Source organism: Vigna angularis, chromosome 6 (assembly GCF_016808095.1).
Source record: "Vigna angularis cultivar LongXiaoDou No.4 chromosome 6, ASM1680809v1, whole genome shotgun sequence".
Lineage (NCBI taxonomy): Eukaryota > Viridiplantae > Streptophyta > Magnoliopsida > Fabales > Fabaceae > Vigna > Vigna angularis.
Genome location: NC_068975.1, coordinates 37,367,500 through 37,382,285, shown reverse-complemented (window position 1 = coordinate 37,382,285; position 14,786 = coordinate 37,367,500). Strand labels below are relative to the sequence as shown.

General features: G+C 33.6%; 2 protein-coding genes and 1 long non-coding RNA gene across 5 annotated transcripts; 2 read left to right on the top strand and 1 right to left on the bottom strand.

Moving 5' to 3' along the window:
• Positions 1–4,952: 4,952 nt before the first annotated feature.
• LOC108341023 (uncharacterized) lies at positions 4,953–7,796 on the top strand. The gene is made up of 2 exons (XM_017578627.2): positions 4,953–5,808; positions 7,329–7,796. Exons 1-2 carry the CDS (start codon positions 4,960–4,962, stop codon positions 7,413–7,415), a joined length of 936 nt encoding a protein of 311 aa, XP_017434116.2. The 5' UTR covers positions 4,953–4,959; the 3' UTR covers positions 7,416–7,796.
• A 1,269-nt stretch (positions 7,797–9,065) lies between these two features.
• On the top strand, positions 9,066–11,221 carry LOC108341728 (uncharacterized). Of its 3 annotated transcripts, none has more exons than XR_008249969.1 (5): positions 9,066–9,248; positions 9,333–9,444; positions 9,527–9,606; positions 9,786–10,765; positions 10,890–11,221. It is a non-coding gene; the product is annotated as an uncharacterized LOC108341728 (long non-coding RNA). The 3 variants fall into 3 exon arrangements; XR_008249968.1 differs by having other exon boundaries at positions 9,321–9,444; XR_008249967.1 differs by lacking the exon at positions 9,066–9,248 and having other exon boundaries at positions 9,261–9,444.
• Positions 11,222–13,489: 2,268 nt separating this feature from the next.
• Positions 13,490–14,786, bottom strand: LOC108342624 (fasciclin-like arabinogalactan protein 19). The gene has a single exon (XM_017580420.2). The coding sequence runs from the start codon at positions 14,558–14,560 to the stop codon at positions 13,658–13,660; it is 903 nt and encodes a 300-aa protein (XP_017435909.1). The 5' UTR covers positions 14,561–14,786; the 3' UTR covers positions 13,490–13,657.

The following is a 14,786-nucleotide window of genomic DNA, read 5'->3' as shown; positions in this document are numbered from 1 at the left end:
TTCGGCCGTTTGTTTGGGTTAACTATTTAAAATTTAAGAATGAAATCTTGGGCATTTATCTGCGAGGTTAGACAATGAATCTAAAAGAATATAAAAATGAGGATAAAGAAGTAGTAGAATGTATAATATGCTACACATGGCTGTCCACCACATATGTTATTTTCCACTTTTGATGTAAAACTTAGTCGAAAATATTAAATTTACGTTAGAGTTGAAAATATAGGTTTAAGAATGTTGGTTATGTCAGAGTCTAAAATCCATTAAAGATGGTTATCACAACACACTTCAATTAATGTCATGTAAAATTAAAATTAAATAAAATTTATTTCTATTAATGTACTAATGAGCGTTAAATGCTACATTTTTTTTAAAATATTTTTTTTATATCTACAATTTATGAAAAGTTCATAAGAAAATCCAATATAACTCAGAATTTCTCATCACAAATTAAATATAAAAAATAAAACTACTACACAAAATATAATTATTAACATTAAAACTATTAAGAAAAAACTAAAACATTCATAATAAAATTTACTCCTAGACAATTTTCTAGGAAAGTAAATTAATGTTATAGTGGATCATAACTTCATCTTTTAGGGGATATGTTCTTCACTTTTGTCTTATATTATTATTATGTCATCAATTATAGGATGTGGATTATTGAAAAATAACACAACTTTATTATACATGGATACTACTATTTAAAGTTCAATGTAACTTATAATATGTGAGTAGTATATATTATTTAGATGATGTAGATCAGAATGCAGTAAAAAGTTTGCAGGCAGTGGAAACAAGATTATCCAGACAGGTAAAAGGTTAATGTGGTCCTAATTTTTCTTCACCATGATGAAAGCTAGGTAATTCCATTTGCTAATGAGTGTTGTCCTATGTGTAAGAATCCACGAAATGTTCAACTTGAATAGGAGGGTGGTTTGTTTTTCCTTCTGTATGTCTCTACCATCCCTGTATTTTGGGCTTGTATGATTGTTTTTAGAATATTTAAGGCATTGTTTTTAGAATTTTTTATACTTGTATGATTGTTTCCCAATCTGGTATATTTAGCTTCTTAGTGTCTCTGGCAGATTAAGAAAGTGTAGTCTGTTGTTTTTATTGTTGGTAAGTTAAGAATATGAAAGATAGAAATGCTAATACATTCCTTGCAATTTACATGGTGAGTATCAAAAAATTATTTAATCTGTTCAACAAAAATAACTAGGTGATGATGGTAAACCTTAGATATTGTGGTTATTATATAGAAGCATGTTGTACTGTCTGTGCGTTTCTGTATTTTTACAATGAAATATTTTTTTGTTAAATGGCATTTATTCAATATATATATATATATATATATATATATATATATATATATATATATATATATATATATATATATATATATATATATATATATATCCTGATTATACTCTTCTCTTTTATATTGTGGTAATGTTAATCAACAATGGAGCCATGATTGTAACACTGATGCTTATAGAATGCTTGCACTGAGATACTTGCTCATCCAACTGCTTTTGCAAGTACTTTTTTTGTCTAGGGGAGTACGCGGAAGCTGCATCTGAACTCATTATTTGTTGTAAGAAGACATTTTCTGGTTCTGTTCTTCCTGAGTCCTCTGGAGAAGAGAAGATGTGCAGGTTGACGATGCTTCCAAACTGAAGGACGTTCTTGTGGTCTGCTACCACAATCATCAGCTCCTATGCGATCTTCTATATAACAGGTTATGATAAAATATGTGGTGTTTATCTTTTACAACTTTACAATTGTACATTCATTAGATCAGAATAACAGCTTCATCTACGACTATAAGCAGAAAGTACCTAATTCCATTTTAAGGCTATATTCCCAATTCATTTGTTGAATTTCAGACACCATCTTGATTTGTGGGTGATTGATGTAGGGATTTTGTTTTCTAGCGTTGCAACAACCATCATATCTAAAAAAAATTCATTTTAATTTTTATATATTTTATTTTACTTGAATTTAATTAAACAAATTACTAATTAAACTAATTTAATTTTCATTTTTGCTTTCTTTCTCTCTACTATAAAAAAAAAGGTTGTGTAAAAAGTTATAGAAGTGTATGATGTGATGATGTGTAAAGCATTGCCTTAAGAAAGAAGAGATTGTTTATTATGTTCCGTTTTGAACGTAACAGAAAATGAAGAAAGAAGACAGGAACATAACATCATTTTGATAGTTTCTTAGAAAGCTCTGAGCGACATTGCTTTTCTAAAACAAAGAAGAAAGGAAACTTTCCAACGATCAAATATGGAAAAAGATTTTCAAATAAAGCAAACCAAACTTCTAAAACTTCTCCTTTAATTTCTCTTCTTTCGTTTTAAATCGCTAATTGTCTTTAATTAATGCAATATACCTTTTTTTTTTTCTAATATGTCGATCAATTTTCTTATTTGTATTTAACAACTAGAGTGTGTTTTATGTTCTTCTAATGGTTAATGTGTTGTATTTGTATGACTATCTTAGTCTTACTCACCTTTCATCAAATTTTGACACATTATTTTTTCATAATATAGGTGTTCACCTCAATTAAGGTTAATCATAAAAATAGAATCATTAATCTTTCAATAATAATAAGAATCCTAATTTCTTTAAACACAAGAAGAGGAAGATGGATCGGTAAGAATGAACCTCTTCAAGTTGTAGGTATTTCTTACTGAGAAAGAAAGATATTGTATATTGGTGTCTACTTCAAAGTATTGGCTAGTAGGCTTTAACTAATCAAATAATGTCTCCTAATGTGACCAACTTGTGATACCTTTGAGCAACGATTTGATATTTGAGAAACGTAATATCATCAAATTGATGTTGAAATAAACTAACCAAGTATTTTACTCACGTTGTTCTTCAATCTAAATGGTTGTTTTCTCACACTTCATTTTTTTTGACATATATATACATATAAATTGGACATTTTTTAAGTTACTCAGTTAATGTATAACGTGTCAATTTCGTTTGGTCCTAGTCCACAAAGATTGGGGTAAAAAAAATACTCACATAGCCAAAAGATTCAATATTAAAAAAGTTTACAGGATTAAAATATTTACAAAAAGTCTAATCAATTCATGGGTTTTCATTTTAGAAAAAAATATTAATTTTAAATACAAAAAATGAAATTAACTCCTAATGTATTACAATCTTAAGTGTTTTTAATTTGTCAAAAAATTGTATACATACATTTTAATCCAACTAACAGACTTTATAAAATGTTTTAATAAATTTAGTAGTTTGTTTATATAGAAAATTATATAATATTGAAATCTTTAACTAACTAAATATATTTCATTTTCTTTAACTCGTTAAACATATTTTTAAAGTATATAACATTATCATTTAATTTTATTGTAAAAAAAGTCATATAGATCTCAATCAAAACTAAATAAAACATCTTAATTTAAAAGTCTAAGATAAAAAATTTATGAATAACAAGTTTATGGATTTTGTAATTATATGTTGTTTATGTTTTTCTTTTAATGCATGACTTAAATCTATACTTAAATTATACCAATTATTTAGCTCTCTTTAATAATCAATATATATATATATATATAATATTTAGTAAATATAGAAAAATAGTGTGAATTTTATTAGAATTAATCCAATATTTTAATATTTTTGTTAAACTCCATGTGTTTTCTATCTTGTTTGAAATGTACTACGTGCTGGTTTATTAAATGTTATAAGTTTCATTCTCTAAAAAATTGATAAAATCAATAAATAAATTATATCAATAATTGTATTAAACTATATATTATATATTTAATTTAATAATATAATAAATAGTATTGTACAAAAATATTAATTTAAATATAATAAAATTATAACATATTAGATTATCTAATAAAATATATAATTTATATATATATATATATATATATATATATATATATATATATATATATATATATATAAATTATTGTTTTTAAATGTTATCAAAATTTTAAATAAGAATCAATTCCCATAGTTGATGAATAAAAATATATTTAATAATTTTTATTTTAAGAAGAAAAATTGAATCTTCCCCTTGTCTATTCTTGGTTATGGTAAAAGCAGAATTGTAGAGAGTAATGTTTTGGAAATTTGATACTTAAAAACAAATTTTCACCAAGACTTGGATAAGTTAGTCTCTGACTTAATGCCCTGGGTTAAAAATAATACTTTTTAGCAAACTTGTTTTTGATAAGAAGCATAGCAGGCCGAAAGAACATTGCAGCCCAATTTGTTGGACCCAGTGGGCTTTAATATTTCCCATCCTCACAGAGCAAGAAAGATACAAACAGTTAAAACGTGAAGAATATCCACTTCAATTGCATCTATTCGTCAGCACCGTTTCAACTTTCAAGATAATCTTCATCGTCAATTGTCACTTTCAAAATGTTTATATTTTCCCAATTTCTGATGTCGACACCCACTTTCAAATTTCCATACAATTTTAACTCACGTGAAATTATATCTCCATTGTAATATTCTTTCTTGGTAACACTTCATTCCTATTATTCAACCTCCTACCATTAATAATAATAACATCAACAACATAAGTTATGTTTAATCTTGAGACAATATAATGGTAATTGATTATAAAACTGTAGATTAGAATATAGTTTGTGCGAGAACACAATCTTAGAATGCAGACATCACAGTGTTGACGAATATCCGAACCAAGATAATATTCTCCAAATAATCATTATAATAAAATTTTCCATTTTTTTTATTCTCTTCATTTACCTTTTATATATATACATATTGCGGTTAAGAACATTGTTAGTATTGTCTTCTTCACTGTTACAGATCACGTTTACAGTTATAATGAGTCAGTTAATAATGTGTGTAACAATCATATCCCAGATTTGTTTGTAATTTATTAATAGTTACAGAGCATAAACACAGGAACTTTGTTTTGGATTGATGAGTAATATAATGTATTATTTTATAGATACATTAACTTTGGCAAATAACAAAGAGGGGTCAGCCTCATCGTCAAAAGCCATCTTCACTCTCTCTTTCTCTCTGTGTCCGGTTCCGAGCTTCTCATTGCTACAATTACACACTCACACGCACTGTAGAAGAACAAAGAATCTCAGCCCATTCAGAGAGAGAGAGAGAGAGAGAATGACCCCGAGTGCAAACCACCACCCACATCCAAACGGCGAGCGAAGACAATGGCCACCGGCAGCGGCGGCGGAAGCGGCGCCGACGACAGCAGCAGCACATTCGTCTTACAACGGGTACCGACAGTACCACCCCACAACACCGGCTCGATCGTCATCATCGGCGTCGTTCAAAGGGTGCTGTTGTTGTCTCTTCCTTCTATTCTCGTTCCTGGCGCTGCTGGTGCTGGCGGTGGTGCTGGTGATAATCCTGGCGGTGAAGCCGAAGAAGCCGCAGTTCGATCTGGAGCAGGTGGGGGTGCAGTACATGGGCATCACATCCACTCCCCCCTCCACGGCCTCTCTCTCCCTCACCATTCGCCTCCTCTTCGCCGCCACCAACCCCAACAAGGTTGGCATCCGATACGGCCAGTCCAGCTTCACCGTCATGTACCGCGGGATCCCCCTCGGCAAAGCCACCGTCCCCGGGTTCTTCCAACAGCCCCACAGTCACCGCCAGGTCATCGCCACCATCGCCGTCGATCGCGTCAATCTCCTCCAGGCCGACGCCGCCGACTTGATTCGCGACGCCTCCCTCAACGACCGCGTGGACCTCCGCGTCTTGGGCGATGTCTCCGCCAAGATCCGCGTCATGAACTTCGATTCCCCTGGCGTTCAGGTAACACACCCGGTCCCTTCTTCAATTTTCCTCTTTCCCAATTTTGGTTACCTCACATTTTCACTCTTAAACCCTCATCTTCTTCGCAATTTTCTTTTTCTTTTTCTTTTTCTTTTCAAGTAAAATCGAGGGTTATTATGCTTCTTTTCTCATCTCTACCATGGCAGAGATTGAGAGAGTCAGTGAGAATGTCGTGCCGATGTGGCCGCAACCGCCAATTCCACTACCCTCTGTCCCACTCTACTTTTTCTTTACCTCTTCTTTCTTCTTCTTTTTCCACCGGCTAACGCGCGCCGCTGAGACACTACTGTACCACGTTGTCTGTGTGATAACCTGCGCCGAAAGCTATTTTGTTTTACCTTAAATGATATTAATATTTGAAGACATTGTTAATGAGTTTTTTTTATTTGTCTGAATTTTATCCTAAACATCTGTTTCTTACTCCCTGTCGTCTCCTATCTTACTTTATTTTTTGTTGGTCATATTTTTCTTCTTTTGCATTGCTGGATCACATTCACTCATTTTTGGATACATCTCCAAGGATGTTCCTTTCCACTTTTGTATTTCCACTGCATCCTTTTGGTTTTTCGTTTTTTTATTCCTTCCCAAATATTTAAAGATACCTCTTTTGTATTGTACATATCAAAAGAAAATATTTATTACATTTTTTGTTTCTAAATTAAAAATAACCAGACTTATTTCTTAAAATCGAGTTCGGGGTATCACATTTTCTTATCTAGCCCTTGATTATAGGTTTCTGTCGAGTTTCACGTTCTTCTATGCATTTGTCTGAATAGACATTCCAATAACTCGATTTGTGCAGTTTCTCTGTTTTGTGGGCATTACAACGGTGAAATCCTTAATTTCGAGAAATCCGATAATTTTATAATCTACTAGGAGTATGATGAGAATTAGGAGTATAAAAACTGTGGAATTGGTGGTTTAGACTCAACTTTAGCGAAGAATGAATGATTAGAAAGTGCAAAGAAAATGGTAAAATTTGAAGGCCCCACCAGGGTTGAATCGGGTCGTTGGATTCGTAGTCCAGGCTACCAACTACTACACGACGACAGTGTCAAGCTCAATAATTTTCGTTATGGTGTTTGTCCTCAGTACCCTTTTTCTCTCCCAAAAAAATTTGCAATTTTTTTCTCGAAAAAGAAAACTTAATGGGGTGGACTACTTGTTCTTTCTCTGGGTGATGCAATTAGATGTCAGATTAACTAACTGTGTAAGTTTTGCCATGCTCTGTTTCCACTTTATACTTTAAAGTTGGAATAGACTAAAAACGAAGCTTACAAATGTGAAATGTCAAACGCTACTTTAATTTTCTTTCAAGGCCAGAAAAGTCTTCACCATGTGACTATCCTGTTCCTGCGGTTCGGCACATGGGGTGTGAGTGGGATCATTCTTCTTCTGTGTTCACATTCTGATTTTACTACTGTTGAGTGATGCATTTTTCATTAACCTGTTTAACCTTTAGTAATATATTAACGACAAGAACTGAATGAATTGCACAGGTTTCGGTGGATTGTGCTATTGTTATCAGTCCAAGAAAGCAATCTCTGTCTTACAAGCAGTGTGGATTCGATGGATTAACTGTTTGATAAAATTGTTGTTGGCAGTGTCAATATGCTTTATCTTCCACGCAATTTCTCACCAGATCCTCGTTTCTTCGAGTAATTTAAGGATGAAACGAGGAGGGAAAGGAGTGAGAGAAAATTTGGGTAGGGTGTTAGAGGGAGTTTAATATGATTATTGGAGGGATGGGGTCTCCAGAAATTGTTAAACTGCATAGTGGAGGGAACAGGTTTTGGAAAATATATGAAAGTAGAGAGGGCATTTAACATTTTTCTGAGAATTTTGCAGAATTCTTTTGAATAGGTTACTTCACTTAGAAGACAAAAATCTGCGGAACAACGTGTAAACTGTAAAGTAGATCAAATGAGTGGGTGAGGCATCCTTCCTTCCTCATGAGCTTTTGTTAATTTGCTCCTTCTCTCAACTTTTCAACCTTTTTCGCCCTCAGCTTTTTTTTGCTTTTGGAAAGTGCTCATTTCATTAATATTTAAATTCGGTAAGAAGATCTGTTTATATGGCAATTGTTTTTTAATCATTTGGGCTTGAAAATTTAAAGTGAACACCACGAGCCTTTTTGAGGAAACAAAATAATTTTCGTAATGTCTTCCATTCGCGGGTTTGGCGGCACTATGACAATGCGTCAACCTATAAAGCTACTTCTATTTTTGATAATAATTGTAATTATGACATACTTCTTATAAACAGGTGTTTGCATCACTGACGATTCTTATGTCACTCGGACATCTAGAATATTCCACCACTATTGAAAAATTAATATTGTCCATTTCATGACTTAATCGAGTTTATAGGTTGATTGGCTTATTTCATCGATTGAGTTAAAAACATTCACTATAAGGACTAAATAATTCACTTAAAATGTTTTATAGTCAAATCAGTGAATTAAAATAATTCTATCCTTCATAAAATATTATTTTGTCCGACATTCTTAATATGTAAATCCAGTTACTTATCTCCATGCAATCTAAATCTAAATTATAAAGGGTTTAAAATAAAAATAAATAAAGTGTTTAGGTTAATTAAAGTTCTTGCATTTATCATTACAATTTTCTATTTCTATTAATGTTATATATATATATATATATAATTTTTCTATATAAGTAAAAAATCAATACTTTTTACAAAATTTATATTAGTCTGATTAAAATTTGTATATAGTTATTCGATAAATTAAAAACATCTAGATTTATGATAGATTAAGAATTAATTACATTTTTTCATATCTTCAAAATAAATATTTTTTCTTAAAGAAAAGTTCATGGACTAATTTTAGTCCATTGAATTTTTGTGGATATTTTGACCTCAATGGACCCAACTCATATAGGTGAGGATCAAATCACCTGAGGAGACCAAATTTACAGGTTTATATATATGCCACAGATTATTTAATAAATATAACATACTGAATTTAAGCCAAATATTCGTTTTTATACATCTAATTTCTTGTAATAAATTACTGCTACAATAATTTTTAAATAAAATATAACTGAAAACATAAATAACAACGTCAATAGTTTTCAAATTATGAAAAAAATAATATATAGAACGAAAGTAATACTGGTATAGATGATTAATAATTTTTCATACAATTATTCGGTAATGTTAGCCCAATTACAAGACCAGCATACGACAACATAATCCCAGTCACCCAATATTTTTCAATATTGGGCCTTATGGGCCTCACTTACAGGCACCCAATGCTTCGTTGGGCTGGAAAAGCACACACTTTTTGGTACTGTCAGGGATAGAAATGTAAGAACGACATCGTTATCGTAAAGTATATATAGGTCTTCGCTGGAGAGCTTTTCAATCTTCACCTCATCTCATCGCATCGAATTGAGGTATGGCTCTGCTAATGCCGTGTTTGGTAGCGTAAGAGAATTATTAACTGACCATTTTATTTGAATTTCGAGGTTGGCGCTTAGTTTGAGTTTTGCTGCTATAGAGATTTGATGGGAGATTGATGAATTTCTCTTTACGTTGGATTCGAAGTCGTACGACAAAGTTGCGGATGTATGCGATAACCTAATGCTTCAGGTAGCTATCTATTTGATTCTTGTTCTTTTTCCCCTTTCATTAGGGTTTGTGGTTAACTTCAAATTCACGAATCCTCACTCAGGTTGCAGCTGATGACATTGCTTACAAGGACGATTCGCCCTACGCCATTCACCTCCTCGCTCACTTTTATGTTCATGACATGTATCTATCTTTCAATTCTCTTATTGTTTTCGCTTTTTACATTCTTGTATATCTGAACGAAATGGCTATTACTTTACTCACATGTTGCTTCGGAAATAAATAATTCACGTATTGCAATTGATTCGTTTAATACGTGTGTTTGTGTATCTCATTTTGGAAGTGATGTTCTGGTTTTGTAGCAACAGTGCGCGCTTTCTTTGGAAATCGATACCTTCGTCAATCAAAGAAAGCCAGCCTGAAGTCACCGCGGTTTGGAAAATCGGTTAGAAGCTCTGGTTACTTGACTATGCTGGAGTGCACAAGGCAATCCGTGGCTTTGATTGGAGTCAGGATGTCCAAGGTCTAGCTGCTGCATTTTTAGGCAAAATTTTAAAAACCTGTTGTACGAGTCTATTCACTTTGTCACTTCGAATGTCTTCTAAACAATCCAACTGTATATATGTAAATTATGTTGTGTTTGAGACGAAAGCTTTTATCCAAGGTCATAACTTCATAAAAAATGTTGTCCTCACTTTATTATAATCCGTTTCATGTTAATTTTATTGAATGTTAATTATAGACTACGTGTTATACTTTCTGGGTCGGGAAATTGGTGAAGAGTCTATGTGTGGATCAATTAATTTGTTTAAAGTATTATTGGTTTTATGTAACACTATGCATTGTTATTTTTGCTGTGAGATTTCCGTAATGGTTGAAAGCACTGGGACCGTATAATTATTAGTTTGGAGAGAACAAAATGTATTATATTTTAAACCTCGAAAAATTAAAAATGTTTTGGTTGGACTTTCCTTACCCCCTACACATATAACATGAAAATATGTTTATGTAGACGAATGTTGTAATTTCTTGGGCTAACGTGTACCGAAGATAGAGGATGTATAGATATTGCATAAAAGTAGTGAAGTAGTAATGTATTGTGCTCCTTCACAATAACTTATGTTTTGTTTTATTAAATATGCTTCTTTGTTTTATATTGCTTTCCAAATAGCTTTGTGCACCTATATCTGGTGTTTAGTACGATAAAAATGTTAACACCAATAAAATTTTCCAAAACTTTACACAAGGGAGATGTTTCAGCTGCTTTTCTCTGCTTATTCAACAATAAGCATTAAAGACACTGCTTTATTTCTGGGAATGATTGAAGATGATGCTACAAACTGTAAGTAATTTTCACTGTCCTAGAAGCTTTTGAAATTGGATATTGATTATATTTTGTATTTGGATTGGACTGTCTGCGTACTCTCTTTCTTGTCATTATTGACGTGCTTGGTTGTATAATTTAGATGTACTACAACAAGGCTGGACTGTCGACCCTGCCTCTCAGATGCTTATTGTAAAGAAACAACCTGTTTTGACCGCGCAGAACCTTGATCATAGTAAATTGCAGGGATTGACCGAATATGTCTTCCATCATAAGCATCGAAGCTTTTAGTTATGAAGAATTAGATGTTTCATTTTATATGAAATTCTTCTCAAATTGATCAATCAAACGTTCTATGTTCTTGAAAGTGAATGTATACTGTTGATAATTTTGTAGCTAATCTCTATGTTTTTTAATTTTAGCACCGATTGGTGAAATTCACGTCTCACTTGATAGTTTTTCGACAATTCTCTCTCAGTCTCTCTTATGTGATAGTGGAACGGTTTCAATTTTGTATATTAGACTTTTTTTAGGAAGAAATGTCCGTCTGTATATTTCGATTATAATGAATATTTTGATATTTGTCTTAATCTGTCTTTTGTTCGACACGTACAAATTCGATTATTTATTGATATTACTAACGTACCGACACTGCTACCGTTTGATGTGTGGGATTTTGTTGTGGTACATTCAGTGTGCGATAAACCACAAGATACAATTCGTTATAGTTAAAATAGATGGTGTGAAATAAATTTGATGTTTTGACACATAAGTTAAAGGTAGTTATAAGAAGATCTATTTTGTTTAGATTAATTTTAATTTCAATTAATTGTTATAAGATAATATAGAAAAATAAACCTAAATTTTATCATGTTTTCTGAATCGTTTGTCATGAAAATCTTATTTTCCTTGTTAGATGATAATTTTGGAATATAATTTAAACTACTACAGTCAATTCAATATTAATACTGATTGGATTTTAGTTTTAAAAGTAATCTTGTTTACTCATTATAGTTGGATTTTGGATTCTAGTTTGGCAATGTAGATGGAAGCTGCCTTAATCCTTTATCAACTCGACTATGTATAAATGCAGCAACGCTTCTTCATTTCTAAGTTATTCATCTTCGATGCATACTAATGTTTTAACCATGTTGAACTTCTACAGTAGAACATCCTAAAAGCGTAATCTGGAGAAATTGTTGAATAAAATGCCATTCACATGACTAACCACGCTAATATATATACATACTATTCTATTTCTATCTTCTGAATATTGCAGTTCTAAGATATAATACAATACTCATGTCTGTGTCTACAAATTTGTGAAAGTTTCTCACAGGCCAAACCAACTTGGGATTATGTACACTTGTCCTCAGAGGATCTTGTAGAATTGTACAAATCTTGAATGTAGCGGTACCTATTGTTTCTTCTCCTTAAGCATTCATCTTCTTCAATTTCTGCCAACACATCCTCTACTGCATCACTAATATCTTCATCGTTGCTCCTTTTCCATTTCCCTTCCACGCTTTCGCTGCTGTTCAAGCTACGCCCATCTTCCTGCAAATCAGTGCTGCTAGAATCTGTGATGCTGTTGCTAAGTTGTACGAGCTGCCTCGCCATCTCAATCTCCGTTTGGGTGAACATACCAAGGTTTTTTCGCTTCTCACCACTCTTCTCCTTTTCGCATGCCATCGAGAGAGAGTAAAAACGCTGAAACAAAACACAACCCAGACATCGTTTTATAGGCTTTTTAAACCGATTGTTTATCGCTTACTAAATACACATACGTGTTACCTTTGTCTTTTTCCCTCTTTAATCTTTTCGTTAGTTTTTTCCTCTTTTTTCTTCTATAGTTTTATTGTGATCTTTATTACTATTCAATTAATGTCACCATCATGCTTCTTCCTTTCTTCCTTTTTTTGGTGCCATATCATCATTTCATCATCATGCTTTCTATATTTAAACCACACGTTTACGCGTTGGGTTCTAAACTTGCTTCTGCAAGTTACTTATCCACTCCTTCATTCATAAGGATTTTGATTTATTCTGTTCCTTCCTCGGAAAGGAGACCGACTTAATATCACTCACTCTAACATAAATGATTTCTGTGTTCAACCAATAATAGAAAAAGTTAAGGATAACTGCTTCTTTTGTTTTCTCTTTTAAATGAATGACAACAAACTAGAGAAATAAATGCTTTTTGTTTATTTGGTTTGAAAGGAAAATGAAAAATATAATAGTATAACTTATTAAATAATTTTAATATTACTTTACTATAACAGTAACACGTGGATACTTTTCTTATTTGTCAAACTTTTCTATTCTCTCAGAAAATAAAAGTTTTACGTGCTTTCCACGCACCATTGTTCTAACGAAGAAACAAAATTTATAGCATGATTCTCTGTGGAAGATTTCAGAATGTTGACCATCATTTCAACTTATTGAATACACAATACATTCCTAACCTAACAAATTCTTCTCATTGGTCAAAATCAGCATGTTTAACTCTTCAATCTCTATTACATGATGAAACCAATATCTTATATTCAAGAAAGCTCCTTTTGTAATAGGAAATTACAAAATATTATTATAATCATAATCTTTGTAAACAATTTTGTCTCGATATTATTACTATCGTAGTTATTAGTATAATAACACTTTGTATATTTCGTAAAGGTATTGGTCTTACATAATAAATTTCATGTGTTTGTTATGATTTCTTAATCATAGCAGTAAGATTTTTGTTCATTAACCCAAGCACGTGTAAGCAACAGCAACAAATCAATTTTTTGTTTGGCTGTAGAGATATACACAGAAATTTCTAAAACTCCAAAAAGCCAAAGAAACAAAAAAGAAACTTCATTTGCATTCAGTGGCAGTGTGAGTGTCACTCAAATTGAAATGTACGATTCATGCTGAATGGCATTGCATGTCAGATTCTTCCAACCCCACAACGGGATTCAGACACCTTCTCATTCCTTCTAATGCTTCGGGCGCCGGAGCTGAAGCCAAAGCGTCGGAATATCCCTCCGGTGGCTGTGATATTGCTGAACCAGGATATCTCGGAGGCAAACCTGCTGGAGTATAACCTTTCCACTCAGACTCCTCTTCTGAAGAACCAACCGGCGAAGTCGCCGATGCCGGAGCCTCAACCGGGGGAACGCGCAACGAAGCGAAATTCGGAACTGGAGCAAGAACTGGTTGGTTCGCCGGCGAGTTAGGACTGCTTCTTGAACGAATCGGAGGAGCAAACTGCGACGGCGAAGGCGAAGGAGAAGGAGAAGGATAAACGTTGGATCGGGGACTGAGAATTCCGGCGAGGCCGTGAACGGCGAAGTAGTGGCCGTAATAGAGGCCGGGGAAAGCAACGTCGACGCCGCCGACGGCGATGGCAGAGGTATTGCGGCGCGTAAGTTGGAGAAGGCGCTGAGGGAGGAGCGTGGGAAGCGTGTAACCGTCGGGGAGGAGGCGGAGGTGGGCGAGAGAGAGGCGGCGAGGGACGACGTGGAAACGGAGCGTGTCGGTGTAAGTGGAGGCGGTCTGAGTCATGTCGAGGGCGAAGAGAGATGCGTCTGTGGGAGCGAAGAAGGTGAAGGCGCGTGAGGTGGCGTTGTTGTCGTTCTGGTGAGAGAGAATGTCCATTTGAAGATCAGAGGTGACGATTGCGTTGCAGAAGAGGTCGTAGCCTCTGGCCCTTACGGTGCTCAGCATGGAATCAAACTCTCTTGTGGGCTTGCACCTCACGCTAACGGCCTTCAGCAATATCGCTACTACGATGCACCTCACCCACACTCCACCCAATCTCCTCCACATTTTCAAGATCACGCTTCTTCTTTTCGCGCCCTTTTTCTTTCAAAATATTACTTCTTCCGTTATCTTCATACTTTAGTCTTTTATTGCCAATTTCCCACCCTTTTCTTTCTGGGCCTACCTTCATGGGCTTTTCCAACACTCGGCCTTTTTGCACTTCAATTCCCTTTTTCAAACAAATTACATACCGCTTCTTCCTGCACCACTCTAATGTTTCTTCCTGTGTACA